Here is a 25,367-nt window from a genome sequence, read left to right as displayed (position 1 = left end):
CTGCCATGGGCAGCAAAAGAAGAGGTGCCAGCACTCCATACTGGTAAGTACTGTCACACACAAAAATGCCTGGCTAGAAGAATGGGGCCAGCAATAACTTACAAGGCATAAGGAAAATAGCCAGCAGGGAAGAACTCCATAACACCCATATATCACCCTCCTTTTGAGGAAGAAGCAGGATTTCTTCTGCTGTACAGAGGGCATAAGCATTTTAGGAAATCCTGCTCCCAACACCTGCCATACACAATTTGGCTCAGTTTTGCCAACATGATTAGGAACTCATTCTTAGGCAAAGACTCCTGTCTATAACCGAGAAGGAAAGGAGAGTTTGGGGCACATTTCTACACTATGTCAGGAGTGTGGAACCTGTGGCTCTCCAGATGTCATGGGGCTACAACTCTCATCATATCTAACCCATGGGCCATGTTGGATGGTATTCATGGGCAGTGGAATCATCAATACCTGGAGGGCCACAGGTTCCCCACACCTGCTCTACAACCTCATTGTGTCTCAGGATGGAGGACAATGCTCTGAACACAAGAAACCTGGGAGGCCAAATGCTTTGCTAGAACAGAGGCACCTTTGACACAACCATCTGGGTGCCTGTTGCTGCTGTTTATGCTGTAGCCCCAGTGACATTAAAACAGGTTTAGAGCTAGGCACAATAAACCACCATCTAACAGGTCACAATCCTGTCTAAAGACATTTGCATGAGGTGGTGGCAAAGGAAGGTGACCTCAGAAGTTGGTGGAGGGCAACACAGGAAAGGGCATCCACTGTGGCAACCCCTAAGCTGTGAAATACCCTCCTCACAGAAATGCGTCTGGCACATTCATTATGTACTTTTTGTCAGATCCTAAATACACTCCCCACTACCCTGGCCCTTGACACCTAAGATATATATTTTAGGGCCACCTTATTCCCATGATTGTAATCCATCTGAAGTGGTTTCAATGTCATATTTTAAAGTTGTTGTGACTCACCCTGGCACCTCATGGTGAAGGGTGGGTAAGAAATCCAATAAAATAATAATTTGCCCACTCTCAACCCTCCCAGAATCTGAATCACACATTTACAAAGGGACAACTTGCTTCCATAATACTGGACAAGCTTTCACTTCACAAAATCTAGGGCAAATACTGGGGGGGAAGGGGGCCAAACACCTGATTTTAAATGAATTACAGTAATGTGTTTAGTATTCATTTATTAAATTTATTTTGAAAAATATGAATAGTTGCTGTGTGGGTCCCCCTGCACTGGGGGGGGGGAGTTAAGCCTCCCCACTGCTATGAACCTAATAACTCCCCTCTGCTGCATTTTGATTTTGCAGGAAAAGTCTCGTTGGATCCATTCCAGGCCCCCACCCTCTAGACTAGGGGTTGTCAACCTGATCCCTACCGCCCACTAGTGGGCGTTTCAGGATTCTAGGTGGGTGGTAGGGGGTTCTATGGCACAAAGTGAATCCTCCTTCCATCGAGGACTGGTGGGTGGTAGGGAAATTTTACCATCAAGAAAGATGCATTAGTGGGTGGCAGGTATAATAATCCCTGCGCTAAAAGGTAAAGGATCCCTGACCATTAGGTCCAGTCGCAGACGACTCCGGGGTTGCGGTGCTTATCTCGCTTTACAGGCCGAAGGAGCCGGCGTTTGTCCATAGACAGTTTTTCTGGGTCAGGTGGCCAGCATGCCTAAGCTGCTTCTGGTGACACCAGAGCAGTGCATGGAAATGCCATCTGCCTTCCCGCCGGAGTGGTACCTATTTATCTACTTGCCCTTTTTGACGTGTTTCGAACTGCTAGGTTGGCAGAAGCTGGGACCGAGCAACAGGAGCTCACCCTGTTATGGGGATTCAAACTGCCAACCTTCTGATCAGCAAGCCCAAGAGGCTCTGTGGTTTAGACCAGAGTGCCACCCGCTTCCACACCCCTGCTCTAGTCTAGACCAAATTCTTCTCATGGGTCAATGGCTATTTAGGTTTTATGCATTTAAAGAATGCACACATTCAATGTAATAAATTAATTTAATGTCATAGCTAGTGCTGCCCATATTAACAGCAGCACCAAGATCAAAAAGATGCTGAGATGGATGGAATGGAGAATTATTATATCATACTCCTTGTGTTCCTCACACTTTCTAAGGTATTAAGCACTCACAGTTTGTTAGCTTGACCATGCAATCACTTTATGGCAGAACAGCTGGTGGGATTAAACCAAAGCTGGAGATTCTGATTCAGCACCTCAATACCTGAATTATTTTTCAGCCCTGTGTAGGTGTCGGGAACAGATTGGATGCAGAGGAATGGTGGACAGAAAAAGCCAGAGAACTTCCAATGGTAAAAGCCTCAGAGCCAGGAATTGGTGTGGGATGGCGATGAGAGGGAGAAGATGGGGAAAAGGAGGTGCTGGAAGCTGAAGAGGTAACAGGGCTTAGAGAACTGGGTGAGTCTGTGGCAGAGAGCAGTCCAGACTCAGAGGCAGAAGCTGAAGCTGAAGCAGGAGAGTGGGTTGAGGGAAGCCAAGAGGCAGAGATGAGTCAGGCTGGTGAAGAGTCACAGGTGTCTGTTTCCCTTTCTTGTTGTGGCAACCTCCCCCCGCCCCAGTCTCCCAGAAGCAGGAGAGGCATGAAGAGGGTGGAGGAGAAATATTTTTTTTAAAATAATAATAATAATAATAATAATAATAATAATAATAATAATAAAATTTTATTATTTGTAACCCCCACCCATCTGGCTGAGTTTACCCAGTCACTCTGGGAGGCTTACAACATATATAAAGGTAAAGGTAACAGTCACGGACGACTCTGGGGTTGCGGTGCTCATCTCGCTCTATAGGCCAAAGGAGCCGGCGTTTGTCCACAAACAGCTTCCGGGTCATGTGGCCAGCATGACTAAGCCGCTTCTGGCAAACCAGAGCAGCGCACGGAAACGTTGTTTACCTTCCCACCGGAGCAGTACCTACTTGTCTACTTGCACTTTGACGTGCTTTCGAACTGCTAGGTTGGCAGGAGCAGGGACTGAGCAACGGGAGCTCACCCCGTTGCTGGGATTTGAACCACCGACCTACTGATCGGCAAGTCCTAGGCTCTGTGGTTTAGACCACAGCACCACCCGTGTCCCTACAACATATATAAAACATAGTAAAATATCAAAACTTCCCTATACAGGGCTGCCTTCAGAGGTCTTCTAAAAGTTATGTAGTTCTTTATCTCCTTGACATCTGCCTGGTTCCCTGTAACTTCACTTCTCACAGTAAGGGAACCAACAGAAGACTGTTGGAGGAGGCACCTCAGTGTCCAGGCTGATCAATGGGGGTGGAGATGTTCCTTCAGGTATAATGGGCCGAGGCAGTAAATTAGTGCCATGCAGGTGCAGGCTCAGATTGCTTGGGGAAACCTGGGCAAGGAGAGGAATTAGGCAGCTGCTAGGAAGGAGGGACCTTCAGAGTCTGCAACCAAAGAAAACTTGCTAATGCTCATTAGGCCTGACACTCCTGTGCAGATCCTGTTGTTGTTTTTCTAATAAAGAGTTAACTTCACTTATTTCATGTGATTAACTACTCCTGATAGTAGGGGTAACCCTCACCACTGTGTGACTTTTCAGAACCTGTGACAATCTGAAATAGGAAAGTGCAGGGATTGGAGTTGTAGTGCAAAACATCTGGAGGGCACCAGGCTGGAGAAGTGTGGGTTGCATACATCCACCTACCTTTGTCAATCCTGAAGTTAACTGGGTACCCAGGTATGGTTGGAGGCCTGTGACGTGTTGGGATAGCTGGGAGCAGATGGAAGGGGTTCAAAATTGAAGTCCAGTCCTTCTCCATCCATGAGGTCAGTGTTGATTATGTAATCCACATCACATTCAAGGTTTTCCATGTACATATCGTCCAAATCATTGGGCAATCTGTCCTGATTGCCTCCACAGGGGGCAAATGTAGCTGCAGACAGAAATGGCTGGGTGCCCAGCTGGACCGCCTGGGCAGGCTGTGTGGAGCCCGGTGCCTTCAAAGCTGACAGGCTGACTGTATTCTGAGGAGATGCCATTGAAAATGCAGTCGGCAAGGAAGCAGTGCCAACCGACTCCAGCTGCTGCTCCGGAGGCTTTCTTAATGGGTTAACTGGCCTCATCCTGTTTTTGGAGGGCTGCTCCCCCAGAAGCAGAAAAGTCTGGCTGTTCAACCTGCCTCCGCTCTGCGGGAGGATCGGATCTACCTGTGTCATCATTACGTCACTGGGTGGTGGTGAGTTGGATGTCAGGAGGGCTTCCAGGGTCTGTGGGCTAGAGAAGTGGCTGGCAGAGCTGTGCAGAGAGATATCAACAGGGTTGAAGAGGGAGCTGCCAAATGACGATGCCTGAGCAGCTGAGCTCTGGCTTCGCAAGGAGAAACTGGGATTCCTCTGTGCCAGACCGCCTGGAGAAGGCTGCTGAGTTGACAGCAAAGATGAGCTTGATGACATCAGATTCAGGCCGTCAATGAGTTCCAGCTCCTCTGTCACTGTGGGTGGGACACTGCTAGATGCGCTGGAGTAGACAAGGGATGGAAGGAGCGCCTCGTCTCCAAGGTCATCTGGCTCAGTTAGGATGGGGGAAAGCCTTGCACTGATGGTGCTGGCATTGGAGCTGGTCCGAGGCCGGATGCTGGTCCACACATCAGAGTCCTCGTTGCTTCTGGAAGAAGGGCTGCCAGGCCACTTGGAGTACTGGGAGCCTGGGCTGTCGGCAGTAGATTCCGGGGCCACTGGCATGACTGCCTTCTTCCTGGGAGCTTTTCCTCTGGGCTTGACCAGCTTGCTGCTGTTGTCCATGGAGGCCGCTCTCCTCCGTGGGGCCTTTCCACTCTTGCCGCCTTCTGGATTCAGCATCCACCAAGAGCTCTTCCCTGTAGCCTCGTTGTGCACTTTAATGAACTTGCTATGCAGGGAGAGGTTGTGTCGGATGGAGTTCTGGAAGGAAGTGGAAAAGGGCAGTGTGTTAGCATCATTCCCATATAGCCCATTAGACCAGGACTTCCCAAACTTGGGTCTCCAGCTGCTTTAGGACTCCAACTCCCATCATCCCTGACCACTGGTCCTGCTAGCTAGGGATAATGGGAGCTATAGTCAAAAAACAACTGGAGATCCAAGTTTGGGAAACCCTGCATCAGACCATTCTCCTCTCTCAAGCAGATATGGACAATCTTTTACTCTCACCCCCATACTTAATTTATGTACTTAAACTATGTTTAGCCCACTCTTAATTTTTTTAAAAAATGTGCATCCCAGAGAGTTACCGTATTTTTCGCTCTATAACACGCACCCAACCATAACACGCACATAGTTTTTAGAGGAGGAAAATCCGTAGGCATGCCACCCATAGGCATTCCCTCCATAACACGCACAGACATTTCCCCTTACTTTCTAGGAGGAAAAAAGTGAGTGTTATGGTGCAAAAAATACGGTACATTAAGCACCGTAACGCACGAATGAATGAATGAATGATGAAAAGAGTTAACATTCAGAGCAAATCAGCAGCAATAATTAATCCAATGGCCTGGGTAAACTCACAAAATGCATAATAGTGGGTGCCAGCCTTGTTTGGGGGGGGGGGCAGATTCCATAATAGAGGAGCCTGGGCTGAGAATGCCCTCTCTCATGAAGCCCCACACTGAATTTCAGGTCTGTAACTCCCATCACCCTTGGCCACTGGTCATGTTGGTTTATGAGTGATGGACATTCAAGAGCAACAAGATCTGGGGGAGGGGGAAGTTGTCACAGGTTCTGTGTCCTTGCTCAACATAGACTTTAGCAAAAAACAAAAAGGAAGAGGCATTGCTTGGCATAGAAGTCCATGAACATGCCTTTTTTTTTCTATACCAATCTAGAAAAAAAACTGCACCCAGCATTTTAAGACTGACATCAGAGACTAAGGTGACCGAAAAGGCAATTTGCCTTTCCCACTGTAAGCAAAGATGTTTGGGAACTTCTGCTTGGGAAGTTCAAACCAACATAAATATGAAGGAATACCCAGGAAGCAGGTACAGCAGTGAGCCAAGAGTCATGCAGTGAGTTGTCCTTTCACAGCTGCCCCCATGGAAAAACTATCTAAACAAACAAGACAGAGATGCAATCCAACCAACAAAAAAGGCACTTTCCAGGAAAGTTGCTTTTCCTTTCTTTCTTATGTACTGCAAATGTAACATGATTGAAGGCTACCATTGACCTGAGCATCGTTACTGAGGGATACTTTAGGATAATTTCTAATGTCTTTACAAATTCATTGAAATGAAACTGTAATCATTTACTTGAGTGCAAAGAACATTTGAGAACATGAATATGCATTTTATGTTTGTATGCTCCTTATTCTTTTTTCCCCCTTCCCTTTTTATTTCCTTCTTTTATATTTTATCCTATTTTCTTCAAACAATTTGAATGTTTTCCTTTATTATAAAAATTGCAATAAGACATTTATGTAAAAAGTTGTTCTTTCAATCCTCTGCATGTAACTCCCCCTCTACATCCTTTGCCTTCCTACCAGTGTTCAAAACTAGCCAGGCGCCAGGTGCATTTTGCATCTGGCTTCCAACCACTTGTGACCAAGTGAAGATGCCTGGGCACCAGGATGGCACCTCCACCATCTGGGGATCATTGGATCTGGACTGCTTTCACACCCTAATACCCCATCCTGTTGAATTACGTCAGTTATATTTTATCTGCACTATCAGAATAAATTTCTGGAACAAAAATGCTTTTTCTGTGCAGCTTGAGCAGGAGCAGTTACCATTAAAAAAAGAGAGGTCGGAATAGGCCAATATATATGTGGACTGTGCCCGAATCAAGTGACTTTTCTTCTTTAAGTTCTCAAAGCTCAAACATCAAACATATTCTTGTAAAGAAGCTGGTAAAATGCGGTCTTGACTATGTACCACTCAGTGGATTTGTAACTGGCTGACTGAACGAACCCAAAGGGTGCTCATCAATGGTTCCTCTTCATCCTGGAGAAGAGTGACTAGTGGGGTGCCACAGGGTTCTGTCTTGGGCCCGGTCTTATTCAACATCTTTATCAATGACTTGGATGATGGACTCAAGGGCATCCTGATCAAATTTGCAGATGACACCAAACTGGGAGGGGTGGCTAACACCCCAGAGGACAGGATCACACTTCAAAACGACCTTGACAGATTAGAGAACTGGGCCAAAACAAACAAGATGAATTTTAACAGGGAGAAATGTAAAGTATTGCACTTGGGGGGGGGGGGAAATGAGAGGCACAAATACAAGATGGGTGACACCTGGCTTGAGAGCAGTACATGTGAAAAGGATCTAGGAGTCTTGGTTGACCACAAACTTGACATGAGCCAACAGTGTGACGCGGCAGCTAAAAAAGCCAATGCAATTCTGGGCTGCATCAATAGGAGTATAGCATCTAGATCAAGGGAAGTAATAGTGCCACTGTATTCTGCTCTGGTCAGACCTCACCTGGAGTACTGTGTCCAGTTCTGGGCACCACAATTCAAGAAGGACACTGACAAACTGGAACGTGTCCAGAGGAGGGCAACCAAAATGGTCAAAGGCCTGGAAACAATGCCTTATGAGGAACGGCTAAGGGAGCTGGGCATGTTTAGCCTGGAGAAGAGGAGGTTAAGGGGTGATATGATAGCCATGTTCAAATATATAAAAGGATGTCACATAGAGGAGGGAGAAAGGTTGTTTTCTGCTGCTCCAGAGAAGCGGACACGGAGCAATGGATCCAAACTACAAGAAAGAAGATTCCACCTAAACATTCGGAAGAACTTCCTGACAGTAAGAGCTGTTCGACAGTGGAATTTGCTGCCAAGGAGTGTGGTGGAGTCTCCTACTTTGGAGGTCTTTAAGCAGAGGCTTGACAACCATATGTCAAGAGTGCTCTGATGGTGTTTCCTGCTTGGCAGGGGGTTGGACTCGATGGCCCTTGTGGTCTCTTCCAACTCTATGATTCTATGATTCTATTATCTGAACCAGCCAGATGTTTAACTGAGAATCAATCACAGTCAGTCCATCATTTGAAAAAAATTACTTTAGAGCCATCTGGCCCCAATATGGTAACTAGACATTTCATTTTGGCGATTGCAACCTTGGTTTAAGAAGCCATTTGGCACCTAGTTTATTTATCTGAGTTTCTAACACTGTTTACTACTCCCAACTGATTTGCAATCACCAGCTTTTGACTGCCAAGGGAATCAGCTGCCAACCCAATCACTGTGTTGTGCCACATTCCCGTCTCTTCTGGGTGGCCATCTCGGCTGATATCAGATCAAATTCCAAGAAGGCATTGCCAATGGAAGATTCCAACTCCAGTTGTGTGGAATATTCAGAGAACTATTCCCATAGCTTACTTTTCCCATCAAGCCCAAGTGAAATAGAAGGTAGCCCAGCTGGGGCCATTAAAACACAAGTCCTCAATTTCAACTGACCTAGGCCTCTTTTGGCACATGGGTGGACCCTGAAAATGCTGATTTCTCTTCCAAACTGGGAAGCATGATGGATCAGTGACTTAGTGACAGAATAAGCAATTCCATGAACTGGTCATTAACCTCAACTGTGCCTACACCACCAGAAGTTTGTGTATTCCAATACACAATGCTGTTTTCAAAGCCTTTGCAAACAGCTACACCAGCCTGGAGCATAGCTGTAAACGTTTCCCTTTTTTAAAGGGAAATTCCCTTATTCCGAACAGGATTCCTCACAAGAAAAGGGAAAAGTTGACAACTATGGCTTGGAGGTCTCTGGCTTCCAAATATCTCTTCTGCAGCTTTTGCAAATAAGAAAAAACCCAATACCACCCCATAGTCATGCCATAGCTGCCCTTGATTTAGAATGGAATAATTATTTTCCCTCCCAGTGGTTTACAAGCTACAAGTTGCTGCACAGCCCCGCCCCACAGGGAGTGAGTCAACCAGCTGACCAACAGGAGCCACCCTCCCTCCCCAAAAGGAACGACTGCAGTTTAATTGCATAACCACAAGACTTTGGCTCCACACGCTTCAGAGTGACTTGAAACCAAGAGGTTTAGAACAGCATGTAACTTCCTAGGAATAGTAGTAAGGTTTTGTTTCTGGGTAACGGGCCTCCTCAGACAGAACCACAGTGTGCTAAGCCTTGCATCAACAGATGTCCTTGGCCCAACAGCAGAACTGTTCTGGAACTACAGGATGAAACTATCAAGCCTTAGCTCAGGAGTCAGCAAACTTTTTCAGCAGAGGGCCGGTCCACTGTCCCTCAGAACTTGTGGGGGGACGGACTATATTTTTTTGGGGGGGGATGAACGAATTCCTATGCCCCACAAATAACCCAGAGATGCATTTTAAATATAAGCGCACATTCTACTCATGTAAAAACACGCTGATTCCTGGACTGTCCACGGGCTGGATTTAGAAGGCGATTGGGCCGGATCTGGCCCCTGGGGCTTAGTTTGCCTACCCATACCTTAGCTCTGGGTTATCTGCGGGCCTGCCTGGTGTTTTTATATGAGTAGAATGTGTCCTTTTATTTAAAATGCGCCTCTGGGTTATTTGTGGGGCATAGGAATTCATTCATTATTTTTTTTCCAAAATATAGTCCGGCTCCCCACAAGGTCTGAGGGACAGTGGACCAGCCCCCTGCTGAAAAAGTTTGCTGGCCCCTGCCTTAGCTTCTCTGATGAAGATAATACTGTACAGTATTTTTTAGTGTGTTGGTTTTAATAAGTTCAGAAACCAAGGCATGACAGCACAGACAGCTAGAACATGGAAAACTACCCTTGGGTTCATCTAGCTCATTAGTGTCTATACTGATTGGCAACAACTTTCTGGGGTTTCAGACAACAGTCATTTCCTGTTCTATCTGGAGACTGGTCCTGGGGGTTTCTGCATGCAAAGAAATGTTCTGCCACCAAGCAATGTCCCTTCAGCACTAGACTGTGGCTCAGGCAACCCAGTGACTTAGCCACAGTCACCCCAGTAAGAATATCCAGGAGGTAGTTAAGGTAGAACCCCAACACAACGTTCCCTAAAAATCCAGAGTTCAAGGGTTGCCCAGTTTAGAATTACCATAGTAGTTCTGAAACTACAGATGAAATAAAGGATTATTATTACAGTCACACCTCGGGTTAAATATGCTTCAGCTTGAGCGTTTTCAGGTTATGCTCTGCGATGACCCGGAAGTAACGGAATGCATTACTTTCGGGTTTCGCCGCTCGCGCATGCGCAGACACTCAAAATGACATCGCGCACATGCGCGGAAGTGGCATATCGCGACTCTCGCAGAAGCAGGTTGCGTTCGCTTTAGGATGCGAACGGGGCTCCGGAACAGATCCCGTTTGCATCCAGAGGTACCACTGTAGTAGTAGTATTATTATTATTATTATTATTATTATTATTATTATTATTATTATTATTTTCTTCTCATTATTATGGAGCAAGCAATCTTTGGAGCATCCAAAGCAAACTTGGTGAAAAGATAAAAAGCTTGGAACTACCACATCAACTATGTTTCTAGCTAAATGGTATTTAACGCAAATTGAGGGTTTGCAGGCTCCCAGTTAGTGAACATGTTTCCAACACTCACTTTCCCCCTACTCTATTGCTCTGTGACAAAGTGATTCCAACAGCACTTTCAACCACACACAAAGGCTGTCTGAACATTCACAAAAACAAGCCACCACAGGGCGTTCCTAGGTAGGCTTGGTTTTTCTACATTTTGCTGAGAATACTAGTGAGAAGTGCTTTCTATTACACGTATCTAGATTTACAGTCCAAGCACTCCACTACACCTCCAAGGCTCTGTGTGGCGGAGCAGATAATCCACTTGTTTTTGAAAGAGATAAAATACATCAGAGTGACACAATCAATTTAAATACCTTCCTACTGGTTTAATCCCAGGCTACCCATATATCCTCTTTGCAAAACAAAAAGCCCATGTTTTGGAGAGAGTTCAGAGGGAAGAACAGCCACCTTGAATGCCTCTTGCTATACCCTCGCCATTTGGACATAGTACATGTGTGTTTCATGAAGCTACTAATAGGGCAATCCAATTTCATTCTAATTGCTGGTTGTCATGGAATACATGGAAGGAGACTGTCTGTAAAATTATAGTGAGCTGGAGCTACTTATGGTTTTATAGGGTTTTAAAAAAACCAGTTTCAGCACAGTGCTCTTCTGGTACAACAGACTTATCATACTTGGCTTCTACAATAATAGCTAAATCTAGTCATTAAGAGACATCAGGACCCAAAGTAGAAGAAAACAAAAGCCAGCAAGTAAAACACAAGAGGAATCCTGAGGGGGTCAAACAAAAAAATCTGGGCAGAGTTGCGCAAAATCTATATACCCCATATATGTGAGTGTGTGTGTGTTCAAAAACAAATATAGCAATATAACTGATCGATTAGGAAATCAGATACCATACCAACCACAAAGCCTTCCTGATCATTTATACTAAGTCAGGGGTCGGCAAACTATGGCCCGGGGGCCGGATGCAGCCCACCAGACTCGTAAATCCAGCTTGTGGACCCTGCTGCCCGCTCAGTCAGTCCCCACACTGAGCTAAACTGGCACGGCACAGCATTTCCTTGAAAAGAAGCCACAGATGCCTCGCCGCGCAGGGACTGACTTCTGTGACGCTGGCATGGCTTTGGATTGGCTACAGGAAGTTTGCTGAGGTAAACCAGTGCAGCCATGGATGGAGAGGCCGACGGGCAGGTGGCAGGTCTGAGCCATGCCATGGGCATCATGACGGGCACGTCGCAGGGCTTCAGCCAGAGCTTGGTTCGCCTGCTGGCCCCATGCCTGGTGTCCAGCTCGGCGCTGCTGCAGGAGGCACACTCAGCAGCTGTACTGGAGCAGCTGGAGGGCGCGCTGCCTGCCCAGCCTACCGCCCCCCCTGGCCTTGGATGACGGGCTGCAGCACGTGGTGCACGCCACCTGGGAGCTCCAAGGCCAATGGAGCAGCTGCTCCTCATCAACAACAGTGGGGGCGGGTGGCGCGAGACACGCTTCTGAGCGCATGCAGAGTGCGTTCCTTCTCCAGGTCCAGAGCCAGATGTGGGACTGCCTTGCAGGGTACTTATTTTTCAAAATATAGTCCGGCCCCCCACAAAGTCTGAGTGACAGTGGGCCAGCCCCCTCATGAAAAAGTTTGCTGACCCCTGTGGTAAGTGGTTGTTTGAGTGTGGGAAGGGGGGAGGCAACAGTATCTCAGTTACTTGACCAAGCACCAAATTTGAAAATACTTTCCCCACCCTTTGTTCTAATTTGAAAATGCTGTATTGTTTTTAAATGCTGTATTGTTTTTAACATTCGATTGGAAGCCGCCCAGAGTGGCTGGGGAAACTCAGCCAGATGGGTGGGGTATAAATAAATAAATAATTACTATTTGTATCGAAATGTAGTTAATAGATAGTACAGCTTTAATGGGGTAACAGTCTTGAACAGGCTCTTCTTTTTAATGCTCAGTCTCTGCTGACCCTCAACTCTCCCCTCACCCAACCCTAATTCAAACTTTCTGAATTATAAATATATTTTAGGACATCAACCTGGATAGCTCAGCTGCTTAGAGCATGGTGCTGATAATGCCAAGGTTGCAGGTTCGATCCCCATATGGGACAGCTGCACATATCTGCATTGCAGGGGCTTGGACTAGATGAGCCTCAGGGTCTCTTCCAGCTCTACAATTCTGTGATTCTAAGTTCTGTGATGATGAGGGGCAGAGGAAAAACCAATAAAGGCCTCACACATCAACCATCTTAAAGCAAATACTATTTTGACAGCACATATTGACTGTTTTTCAGGAACCTCTGGTGTGGTTCTTAAATGCCAGGGTGCTAGTACCTGTTTGGAACTCCTCAAATGTGTGAGGAATTTGGCAGCAAAGCTGGGGGCAAATTGTCCTCACCAGGACAGACAGAAAATGATGTTTTCAAATAAAGTTTGATGTGCCAAATACTCATCGACTTTCCTGGGAGGAATGAAAGGCACCTCCCATATCAAATGGCAAGCCCTACCTCCATGCCAAAGCAGCAGCTTGCACTCTCTCCAATGCAGCTGGAAGAATTTCAGCCTTAGAAAGCATCCCTTCTCTCACAGCTACCTACCTTTTAACAGAGTGCTAATGTAGGCACTGGCAGAGGAAGAGGAGTGTGGGGGGAGCGCACCACCCCGGCAGCATGATCCCGGTGGGGTGCCATCGCAACTGCCCCCTACCCTGTGCTGGGCACCATGCCCCCGCAGGTAGTGTGCTACGCCCCCGGGATGCACGCCAGTCCCGCCCCGCCTGCTCTCCACTCCCCCCCCCCCCCAGTGGAGCATGAAGCTCCGCCACTGAATGTAGGTGATGTTTGATAGCAAATGAGACCCTTACAATCTAAAGTCTAACACAGAAAGGGGAGCAGTGGAAAAAGGCAAGGGCAGCAGATGACAACGGCTAAGTGCAATTAGCTAGCTTTGCAGTTGTTAGAAAAGACTTGGGGGGAAAAGGCTTCACAGAAAAAAGTGAAGCTTGAGGAAGAACTTGACAAAAAAGTTGTTACCACAGTAACAGTAGGTTATTTCCCTCAAAGCTGTCATGGTCAAGATGCCTCTGAATGCCACTTGCTAGGGAATATGCGAGGAGAGCGGCTGTTGCACTCAGGTCTTGCTTGTGGGTTCCCCAAAGGAATCTGGTTGGTCACTACGAGAACAGGATGCTGGACTACATTGGCCTTAGGCCTGATCTAGCAGACACGTTCTTCCTTTATCTGTAAGTATAGTACACAAGCCTGCAACTGAAATTTCTCCAACCCACAACATCGCAGAGCACAAGCCTCCCTCCCTCAAGTAATTATTCTACCTTACAGTGGGATTCTAACCTCCATACTACTGAGGTCTGCAAAGAAGGAGGTCATCAAAAGTTATGCAAACTAAATTCCTAGTATTTCCGTACTAGAACAAGCTTAACCTGCTGACATTCTGCCTGCCACAACTGTTAAAAGCACAAGAACACTGCTCTTCCTCCCTTCCTCCAACACTAACCCTAAATAATGCAAAGCACTAAAGGTTCCCAAGTTGCAAATAAGTTAGTTTACCTAAACCTAGGACACACCACACACAGCTCATAGGCAAATCTACTATCTTTTCATACAAAGATCCTAGTGCCAGTTACCATATTTTTCACACCATAGGACGCACTTTGTTTTAGAAGGGGGAGAAAAAGAAAAAAAAATTCTCCCCCTCTCTGCCCAGCGCCCCTTCAGTGAAGCGGCAGGAGGCACTGCGCAGAGAGGGGGAGAACTTTCCCCCTCTTGTTTTCCCGCTCTAAAACAAGGTGCCGTTCAGGCAGCTACCTTGGAAGCCTGGAGAGTGAGAGGGGTTGGTGTGCACTGACCCCTCTCGCTCTCCAGGCTTCAGGTTCCTTTCGACCTGCTCTTTGGGGCTGGCAGGGGGAAGCCCACCACCAGCCCCAAAGAGCAGGTCAGGGAGCAGCGGAAAGGCGCAGCGGAGAGGCTCCTGCCATAGCCGCGCGTCACCTCTCCAGCCGGGAGAGGGTCGCGGGGCTATGGCGTCTTCGCTTCATAGGACGCACACACATTTCCCCTTCATTTTTGAAGGGGAAAAAGTGTGTCCTATAGAGCGAAAAATACGGTAAGTTCTCCTTTCACAGCCAGGAAGGGAGTAAAAAGTTGGGGCTGTGCACAACATGTTCTGTAGAACAGTGTTTCCCAACCGGTGTTCCGCGGCACACTAGTGTGCCGCGAGACGTTGCCTGGTGTGCCGTGGGAGGGAGGCGGGCGAGTCGGGCGGCGAGAGGCGGGGCGGCGGCGGCGAGGAGAGGCCGCCCAGCGCGGGGCTCTCGCCATCTGCCTGCCTGGCTGCCTGCGTGGCGCTGACGTCACGGGGCTGTAACGTGCCCCACATAGGCACACGCGGGGCGGCGAGCGAGCTCCCTCCCACATCCCATCGCCGCTCGCTTCGGCCGGCCTACTGGGCTGTCGCAGACGGAAGGCCTGCGCATGCGCGAGGTTTCCGCGCCTTCGGGATTCCCTTCACGCCTTCCTCCTCCCGGGTCCTTGAGAGCGCGGGAAGCGGCAGCGCGAGACCGGCGTTGAGCCTGGTAGGTATTGCGCTTGCCAAGGCAGTCATTTGGGAAATGAAAACTTGCAAAGCAAGCAACCAGTTCAATCTGAAGTACGTGTATGCTTAATATCCTGTATCTGAAACCTGTTCTGCCCCCTCCCCCACACTTGGTGCCATTTTCATCTACATATGCAGCAGAGTAAGTTGACCCAGAATAGTACCAATTCAGATGGCAGATGGGAGAATGACAGTGCTGAATGCTTTCCCATGTAGAACAGTCCCTGCAAATAAAAACCTAGCATATTTGGAAGAGGGATGCTAGCCTAACCATTACCTTCTATGCTGTTACTATTTTTTTATTTTTTTTTTACATAAGTAAAAAGTGACCTTTCCCCATCTGGCATGATACAAGCCCATTCTTACAACTCAGAATTTTTTCGACTATTTCAGCTACATATGTAGAATATGCCTTCATTGATTCCTATTAAAGAGAGTTACTTTATATATAGTCAATATAGGCACAGAGTTAATTTTTTAAACATTTTCTAATGGTGGTGTGCCTCGAGATTTTTTTCATGAAACAAGTGTGCCTTTGCCCAAAAAAGGTTGGGAAACACTGCTGTAGAATGTTTAACCCAAAATCAAGTCTTATGGACAAGAGGCACAAAAGCCAAAAGATAGTAGGTGGAGAGTCACTTCATATGGACAACTGGTGGCACAGTATAAGCGCCTGGAAGCAGTTATTCTGGGGCTCAGTACAGCTGCAGGCCAACCTGTACACATGCTCTCTTCAGGGAAAACAGCTTCTTTCAAAAACTGGCAGAAACAGCACCAAGGTTTTCCAAGACAATTCAGCTTGAGTTATGAAGAGCAAGCAATGTGAGGAGGGAGTGGGAAAGTGCCCTCTGGGACTCTGCACCCAAATGGCTCTGGGGTGGGGCATGTTTGTCCTGTTCCGTCCTTGTTCAGTTAAGCACACCCTGCTTTTAATCTAGAGTTCACTCAGGAATAGGCATGGCTGACAACACCTCAGAGCAGATACTCTCTGTGGGTTCCCTAGCAAAGATGCCCAAAGATATTACTGGGATAGGATTGTGCTACTGTGCTTGCCACCTCATCTTTTTCTAATACATTGTATTTCCATTCATCACCCATCTCATCTGCCAGCTGGCATGCACTGTAAGTGAGATGCTTGTAGGCTGGGCCCACCAATATGCATGTAACTTGCATATCAAAAGCATAACTTTTGCAAAGCTTCAACAGAACTGTTTGAGTCAGACAAGCCCAGGTGTTGCTGGAGAACCCTTTCCAATGTACCACACCTACTCCTGAACATCAACATTTATTATGCAGCAGTGCTCAAAGTATAGTTTACCTCTTTGGTTCTTACCTACCCAAGAGAATTATGTCCAAATCTTCTACATAAATCATCTTGTTTTGGGAATGATACAAGTCATAAAATTCCATACACAGAAAGAAGCCAAGCAAACAGCTATCCACACCAGCATAAAGCAGCACACAAGAACAGCCTCTGATCAATGAAAAATTGGAAGTGCCTTTCTTGCAAATGAAGAAACACACTGGGTTTACAAGGAGGATGTCCAAGCTAAGTAGAGGAAATCAACTTTGATGATTTCTGGTGTATGGTGATTCTCACATACCATTTTTTCAGAGTACAGTGGTACCTCTGGATACGAACGGAATCTGTTCCAGAGCCCCGTTCGCATCCAGAACAGAACGCAACCCGTGTCTGCGCGTGTTGTGATTCGCCGCTTCTGCGCATGACATCATTTTGACCACCTGCGCATGCACGAGCAGCGAAACCCAGAAGTAACGTGTTCCGTTACTTCCGGGTTGCCGCAGAGCACAACCTGAAAACACTCAACCTGAAGCAACTTCAACCCGAGGTATGACTGTACTGTTCTCTTTGCTACATCTGTGGGTTTCCATTCTAAAAGAAAGCCACTTTCCCCTGTAAGCTTATAAGCTTGCACTCTGATAGAGGCAGGTGACTCTACAAGAGTGAAGACAGCCACAGTGAGTGGGGATAACCAATAAATCATTACCCTGAAATTTATGCAGCCTAACTACTTAGTAATTTCCCCCTTGTCCCTATTAATTTGGACTTGCCAATCCCATCTTGCCTGAGCTCAGTCAGTCAAGTGTAGGGATCCTTAAGGCAGTTTCCTGAAAGAGACGTATGAAAGTTTCTATAAGATTGGGGCAGAATCTGGTATCTTATGCCAATCTTTTAACAGTCCTACTATGAAACCAATAGAAATGTTTTGCTTCCATTTAACAGATACAAAGTATAGCTTTACCCAAGCAGCATTCAAAGCCGAAAGGATTTTAAATGCTTCATGATTCATCAAGAAAATTGCACAAGAGTCTACAGACATACACGAATGCTATAACATCCTTCTCTTTAAAAAAAAAATATTGAAGATTTTAGTTTAAAAAATATGTGCATTGTCTCTTTTCTCAAGTTGCATTTTCTACAGATCAGTTACATTTGTTGTGAGACTTGAGTGTTGCATGCAGTATAAGGTCGGTAAGAAAAGAAGGGGACAGATGGAGGGGATGGTGAGAGGGGTGGGGTCAGGCGGTAATGCTTATTTTCTTTATATGTGGGGTTTTGTGTCAGCATCACTTGTATGGGTTCTCTTTCTGTTCACTTATGTTTCCTTGGTGGTGAGAGAGGTTGGGGGTAGCCTAGAGTTTGGTTGGTTCTTTGGTTGGCTGTAGTGAGAGTTGTTCATGTGTGTGAGAGGGTGGATTTTTGGGTCGTTAGCCAGAATGATTTGTACACTGTTGGTAGATTCTTGTTGGGCTGTGTATGTGATGAAGAGGAACCATACTGGAGTGAGAACATCTTCTTCTATTTATCCCCATGTCAGTTTCAGTTTATTGGTTAGCTTTTCTAGTGAGGCCGTTTCCCATACTGTTTGATACCATTTGCCCATGTTTACTCCTGACAAGTCCCTCCAGTGTCTGGCTATGAGGCTTCTGGCTGCTGAGATTAGGTGGGTTATGAGCTCTGCATAATGTGAGTGGGCATTATTAACTTGGACGATGTTCTGTGGTGACGTCTAATACCTACTTATTTATTTTGCATATTTCTTTATGACTGGTGTTCTTGTATGACAGGTTGGATTTTGGGACATTCCCACCACATGTGAAGGTATGTGCCTATGGAGGTGCAGCCTCTCCAGCATTTTGGTGAGGATCCTGGGCGCCTCAGCCCTAGTTTACCTTGTGTTAGGTACCATTGGTAAGTGAGTTTCAGGGTGAGTTACCATAGATTCTGGCGCATAAGATGACTTTTTAACCCCGGAAAAGAGGTTAAAAAGTTGGGGGTCGTCTTATACACCGGGTATGGCTGCAGTGGGTGGCAGGCTCCGCACCGGGAGGAAGCTGCCCAACAAAGCTGCCCAGTGATGCTAAGCCAGCTTCGCTGGACAGCTTCCTCCCAACATGGAGCCCACCACCCACTGCTGCAGCAGCGACAGCTTCGCTGGGCAGCAGCAATGGGCGGCGGGCTCCACACCAGGAGGAAGCTGCCCAGTCGCCTAATACGCCAGAATCTTCGGTATTTTCTTTTAGTTGAGATGGATTTAATGGGGGGAGTTAGACCACATTCTAGTCGATTGGGTGGGATTAATTTTATAGTCTATGTTGTTCAGGCCTAACTACAGTGCTCAGATTCACTGGCATGATACAGAATGCTTCTCTAAAGATAGAAAATAAATAAATATTAAGGCACAATATTGTTGGCAAATCCTTGTGCTTCCCGTGCTAAAAGCACAAGCACTGGGAAAGGGACTTCAACCATATTCCTGACACCTGTATGGGAGATGCCTGGCATAAGTGACAGCTCAAAACAGTTCTCACTGCCAAAACATGTGTTTCAACTGCTTTAGAACAAAACCTTTCATTAAGTGTCTATCCATACAAGGGAATCCTGCAGAATAAAGGACAGGAAGAAACTGTTCAGTGTCTGCTTGTAGGACTGTTGTTAATTCATCCTTCACTAACAGAACATCTTCATTTACTTGGCAGACGGGGTTTGAGGGGGGTGGAGGACAATGAGAATTGACTAAAGAAACAAAAGGCAGCCAGTGTGATAGATATGAACACAGGTAACCAAGTTCAAGTTCTGCTGAGCCTTGAAGCCTATGGGACATCCTCAGGCAAGCTTCTGCACCACAGAATAAACTACAGGGTAGTTGTCTATATTTGCAAAAGAGGGGAAATTAACTCCAAAATCAAAGCAAGTCCATGTGCTTCAAAAGCAAAAGAGTATTTTTTTGTTACTACAGTGGTACCTCGGGTTAAGTACTTAATTTGTTCCGGAGGTCCGTACTAAACCTGAAACTGTTCTTAACCTGAAGCACCACTTTAGCTAATGGGGCCTCCTGCTGCTGCCACTGCGCCGCCGGAGCACGATTTCTGTTCTTATCATGAAGCAAAGTTCTTAACCTGAAGCACTATTTCTGGGTTAGCGGAGTGTGTAACCTGAAGCGTATGTAACCCGAGGTACCACTGTACTTTAAATGCGAGCTTGCAAGGAGTAGATCATTCTGGCATGTGGTGCTATTCTGGGATTCTGAATAGGCCTGCGAGAGCGGGACAGCTACCTCATATGAAGCCGCTGAAGGAGCCAACTCCCTTTAATACAGGCATTTCCCATTTTTAGGACAAATAAGGCTCATATCTGAAAGAAAGAGTGATCGTTCTAAGTGCCTTTTCAGCCTTACTGAACTTCCTCAGCACAGAGCATGCATGTTCCCTCTCTGCCCGGAGTTCTTGTTCTGAAGGATGGGTTGTGTGAGCCAGGAATGCATGCTATGAAGGAGTTATTTATACTGAGTATCAACGCAGCTGGGTGACAAAGAACTGAAGCCCAGTATTGAAAACTATTCAAGTGACACTTGGTCTTCCACAGCAGCTTGGCCTAGAGTTCCAGATCGAGCTCGTGCCTTTCCAAGAAATTTCTGAGAACATTTACAAAGGGGGCAGGGAGTGGCCTTTCTTGGAAGTGCTGAAACAAAGTGAACTTAAGGGTCACACTGGAGGGAAGAAGGAAAAGACACACATGGGGTGGGGAAGTAGTCAGCTGTGAAACCCCCCAATTCCATCTCCTAATACTTGCTCACTACCCTTTATTAGATACTATCAGAGGCACTGCTGGCCCAGATAAATATTTAGGCTGATCCAAGGCAAGGTTTGCCTAGGTAAAAAGAGTCATTCTAGACCACCTTTGCCCAACCTGCTGCCCTCTGGGTACAACTTTCATCTGCCTCAGGAACCATGGTCAGGCTGATGGGAAACATAACCCAAAACATCTGGAGGGCACCAGGCTGAAGAAGGCATGTCTAAACTAACAGATTACTTAAAGAAATTCATATAAGAGAAAATTGTATGGAACAGAACAAAGCTGGAATTCCTTCTCCCCATCTCCCCAAATTCCTGTCTAAAACTATGTTTTTAGAAGATATCAGCTACCATATTTACTCAAGTCTAATGCAGCATTGAATCTAATGTGCACCTCAATTTTCAGGACCTTGAAACAAAAAAAGGATTTGCTGGAGAATGTAAATGTGCCATCAAATCTAATGCACACTGTATTTTTTGCATTGTAATTTGGCCAAAAAAGGTGAGCATTAGATTTGAGTAAATACAGTATGTGCAGGAAGGAGGTGGGGGGAGGATGAGAGAACATTTCCAGAATATTTTCAGTCCCTAAAGACAGTGTTTTTACTATCATCCTCCCAATTTCTGGCAACAAGATTTCCCTAATCCAGCACAGATGACAGCTTCAGAAAGGGCTATCCTCTGTTGTTTGCCGTTGGAATTTAGCTAAACTATGGGTATCTGGGACATCACACAGTAATCAGGCCAGTGTTGTGACACAGGAAAAAGGAGACTGAACCAATCCACCCCTTTGTTCAGAGAGCCACTCTGCAGAAGTCAACATTACTAGCACATGTAGAAATACACCAAGTCAAATCCAGCAGCCTCTCCATGTGGATCAAAAACTGTAGAAGAGTTAAAATCTAGGAGCTCCAAAGTCCCTACCACAATCGGTCACAAGAGGAAGCAGACTCCTTTGTACGGACAAGGCTTATTTACTATCCTCTCTCTCCAACACTCCGCATTCATGTTCTGTGCAAGAGATGAATGCTTTTCCCATGCCTCCCTAGCTGGCACTGGAAATTGGCTTGCAGGCTGACTAATAATCCCAGTGCCAGCGCAATACTATACACCTGTGGTTCTCAACCAGTGTACCGTGGCCCCCTGGGGTGCCTTGAATGATAGCCAGGGTGCCACAGGCAACACTGGCCTCTATCCCTCTTTTCTTCTCTCCCTCCTCTGATGCCCTCTTGCGTCTCAACCTTCCAAAGGCTTGTGTGGCTGTTTGTTGCAGCAGCCCTGGCTACAAGCTCCAGAGGTGAATGGGGCTTCTGGGGCAGGCCAGGGAGCAGGCACCTTTGTTTGGGGAGGGGAGCTCAGAGACCAGGGGTGGAGGTGGTGGCTGCCCCGAGAACTCCTAGGGAGAGGGGAGAGGAGAGGAGGCTGAGGGAACACTCTACGAGGGAGGGTGTGACATAACTGGGCTTCTGAGACCCAGAACGTGTTTCCCCAGAGGGGAGCCGTAGAAAGAATGTCAAGGGAGCCATGGACTCAAAAAGGTTGAAAATCTCTGCTATACACGGTTCCATGTAAAAATCTGACAGTGCCCAATCCCCTGATGTCTCCACCTTTTAATTCTTTCAAGTGCCTTTAACACTGGCACAGCAGCTCTGTCAAGAAAAAGTGTCACCTGTTGAGGTCTTTGGTCTCAAAAAAAATTCTAAAAGCAAAGGGGCAGTATCCTAAAACTTTTATTATGAAAAGCCATAAAGTCAAGATGTTGCTGGTAAAGCAAGTTGGAAGCATAATCTGCCAAGCATTAAAATGTTTGTTCAGGATGATACAGAAACCCTGCCAAGAAAAGGTATTCTTTTCTCCTCCTGTATTTGCATTCTGTATTTGTCTTTTAGACCACATGCCACTATATGCCTTTAGGTGCCGTGGCAGAAAAATGACTTGGAAATGTAGTATATAAGAATAAACACAGGGATGTTGGGGGATGTGGAAAGAGAGATAAGGAAGAAAAGGTAGAAGTGTCATAGCTCCATGTAGCTTAGCAACAAACAATCAGGAAGCAGTCAGCTTCAATCTCCCTTTCACCATACTCAGCGGTCAACAACACTCACTCAATCTTCCAACTCTGCAAGACAGGAAAGATAATACTAGCCTACCTTACAGGAATGTTGCAATGGCTCCTGAAACAAGAGCACAGGAGGCAGCACTCAAGTACACCACAGGAACACTATCATCCATGTGCATAAAATGTAGCCACAATGGACCATAAGAAAACTATCCAAAATCCAAATTTGAACCATTTGCTATTATCTGGAATGGCAAAAACATCACATAGGCACTGGAGCTCCTCAGAATTGTTCAGCAGGCAGGCTAGATCATGGGTAGGCAAACTAAGGCAAATTGCCTTCACAATCCGGCTGGCAGCCGGAGTACAATGTGTTCTTTTATTTAAAATGCATCTCTGGGTTATTTGCGGGGCATAGGAATTTGTTCATTCCCCCCCCCCAAAAAAAATATATAGTCCGGGCCCCCACAAGGTGTGAGGGACAGTGGACCGGCTCCCTGCTGGAAAAGTTTGAGGACCCCTGGGCTAGATGGTGAACAGAGCAAACTGGAGAAGGAAGGTGGCAGGGTCGAGAGAGCCCAGATGCTTTGTTCACCACCTCACTGGATGGGTTCCGGAGAAAACTTAAGATCCTGCACACTCTCTTGTGGCCTTACTAAGCAGAAGAACTGCCCAATTTACAGGATCACATCCAATATGCCAGCTCCACTCCAGTTCAGACCCACCGAAATAACTGGGCATGACTCAATTTCGGCCCGCTGATTCTGATGGGTTTATATCAAGTGCAGTAACTTAGTGGGGCACATTATGCTGTTGTTGTTTTCTCTTTGCTAGCCACTTTGCAATTCATGCGAATGGAAAGCGGCGTGGATATAGGCTTGCATCTAATATGCCACCCCCACTCCCGATCAGCCCCACCGAAATAACTGGGTACGGCTCAATTTGGATTAGGTGATTCCGATGGGTCTACTCCGAGTGCAGTAACTTAGGCGGGCAGATTGTGCTGTTGCTGTCTTCTGTTTGTAAGCTGCTTTACGAATGTAAAGCGGCGTAGGTGGATAACAAACCGAATCAACCCCGCGGCGTGTTCTCTTGCTTTGTTGTTGTCGGCTGGTTTTCTGCTGTCTTCCCCACGAAGCCACTTCTTGCCCCCTCGCCACCCCCGGGGACTCACCTTCCATCCGGCGGAGCTGTTGCTGTCGCCCTTGTCGCGGAAGTAAGGCACGGAGCGGACCATCCACTCGTAGATCTGCGCCAGCGTCAGGCGCTTGTCCGGGGCGCTCTCGATGGCTTGGCTGATGAGGTCCGCGTAAGACTGGCTGCCCCAGGCGTTGCGACGCGCCCCGCCGCCGGACCCGCCGCCGCCGCCGCTCTTCCGCGCTCCGCCGGACCCGCCGCCGCCTCCCGGCGCCGCGGCCGCCGCTGCCCCGGCCGCCGCCACCCCGGCCGGCTCCTCAGGGCTCCCCAGCCCGCTGCCGGGCGCTGCCCCGGGCTCCGTGTCGGCCGCCGCCAGCTCCGGGCGGGGCAGCGGCCAAGTGCAAGAGCGCGGCCGGCTCTGAGGGGGGAACTCCGGGTCCAAAGCCGCCGCCACCGAGGGAGGCTCCGCCGCTGAGGGGCTCCCCGCCGGCTCCGCCATGATGGCGACGCTCCGGGGCTCCGGCCGCCCTCAGCGCCGCCACATCACCCGCCGACGATCGGACCCGCGCGGCGATCTCCCCGGTCCTCGCCCGAAGGTGGCGCGGCCCGAGCGGCGGCTTTGCCCGCGCCTCGATCTCGATCTCTCGGTGGTACCGCCCGCCCTGAGTGCCCTCCCGCTCGCCGCCGATTCTTGCTCAGAACTGAGCGCTCCGCCACGAGAGCAGGCGCCTCGGCGGCACTGTTTATCACAGACGGGGAGAGGGGCGGGGGAGTTGGAAATGAGCCCGCGCGTGCGCACGCGGTGCACCTTGGGAGCCGTAGTCCCCCAAGCGACAGCGGGCGGGGGGAAGCGTCTCGAAGCTGGACGCGGTTTCCCGTCAGGCCAAGCGCGAGACTTTCTTTCGAGGAAGGAGGGAGATCATGTGGACTACAAACCCCAGAGTTCCAGCTTCTAGCTTACCCCCTGTCTCCCTCCTCCTCCCCCCCCGCCCCACCGTGCCGGCGTTACATAAGCAACCAACCAATCCGCTTCATCCAAAACAAGTGCGCCGTGCTAGGCGGCGCTGCGCTCCCACTCCTTTGGCTGGTGTGTCCAGCGGTTGCTACTCCCCCCTTTGCCCGCCACGGCGAAGCTCTGCCGGGGCTGTTCTGTCTAATCGCCCCCCTCCCGCGCGTGGATGATGCAGCCAGATTAAAGGCGTCTTCAATGATTGATTAGACGACAGCTAGCCAACTGATTTATTAATCGATTAAACCTACACAAATTCTCTCGCTTGTGTGTGTGTACTTACTACTATTCTACACAAAGTCTCTGCGTGTGGTTTTTCTCTCTCCATATGAGATAGACATTTAGAAATTGAAAAATACATTTGCAGTTTTTCACATGTGAATAAAACTGCTTGGGGGGGCCGAGGGCGGGGAGGCAAGCTTCGCTCAAGTTGAGAAGATGCTGCAAGATTCAGCTTGTCTCTGGAGAGGATGAGCTTCCTCGGTTGGAGGAACTCAGGACAGATGCTGCCTGCGGTGCAAGGTGAGCAAAGGTCAGATCTTCAGCCATGAAACTGGCTGAAGAGGGGAAGGGGCACCTGAAGTGTACATTTTAAACCAGCATCATACCAGTTTAATAATAATGTTATTATTTATATCCCACCCATCTGACTAGGTTCCCTGAGCCACTGTGGGTGGCCTCCAGCAAAATACAAAAACACAATAAAACATCAAAAACTTCTGTATGAACCTGGATAGCTCAGTTGGTTGGAGCAGGGCTGCTTTCATGTGTCTTCAAGAAGACATATGGTTATCTCCTTGACAACTACTACCAAGAATGCCCTCTGCTGGTTCCCTGTAACTTCACTTCTCCCAGTGAGGGATCTGCCAGAAGGCTCTCGGAGCTGGAACTCAGTGCCTGGACTTTAAACAGTCATGCCTTCCCCCAAAAGATCCTGGGAAGGGTAGTTTCCTTAAGAGTGATTAAAGTTGTT

The 25,367-nt window shown here is 47.6% G+C and overlaps 1 protein-coding gene across 1 annotated transcript in view; it reads right to left on the bottom strand.

Moving 5' to 3' along the window:
- FOXO4 (forkhead box O4) overlaps positions 1–24,130 on the bottom strand; it is a 29,728-nt gene extending 5,598 nt beyond the window's left edge. Inside the window, exons 1-2 of the mRNA XM_081180472.1 lie at positions 23,423–24,130; positions 3,704–4,938 (exon numbers count right to left, since the gene is read on the bottom strand). Of these exons, the coding sequence (XP_081036598.1) occupies positions 3,721–4,938; positions 23,423–23,884 (1,680 nt within the window). The 5' untranslated portion in view covers positions 23,885–24,130 and the 3' untranslated portion in view covers positions 3,704–3,720. The remainder of the gene's footprint in view (positions 1–3,703; positions 4,939–23,422) is intronic.
- Between the last annotated feature and the right edge of the window lie 1,237 nt (positions 24,131–25,367).

The sequence above is a fragment of the Podarcis bocagei genome (assembly GCF_964188305.1).
Source record: "Podarcis bocagei genome assembly, chromosome: Z".
Classification (NCBI taxonomy): domain Eukaryota; kingdom Metazoa; phylum Chordata; class Lepidosauria; order Squamata; family Lacertidae; genus Podarcis; species Podarcis bocagei.
Note: the sequence above shows the minus strand (reverse complement) of the source record. Positions and strands in the feature narration are given on the sequence as shown.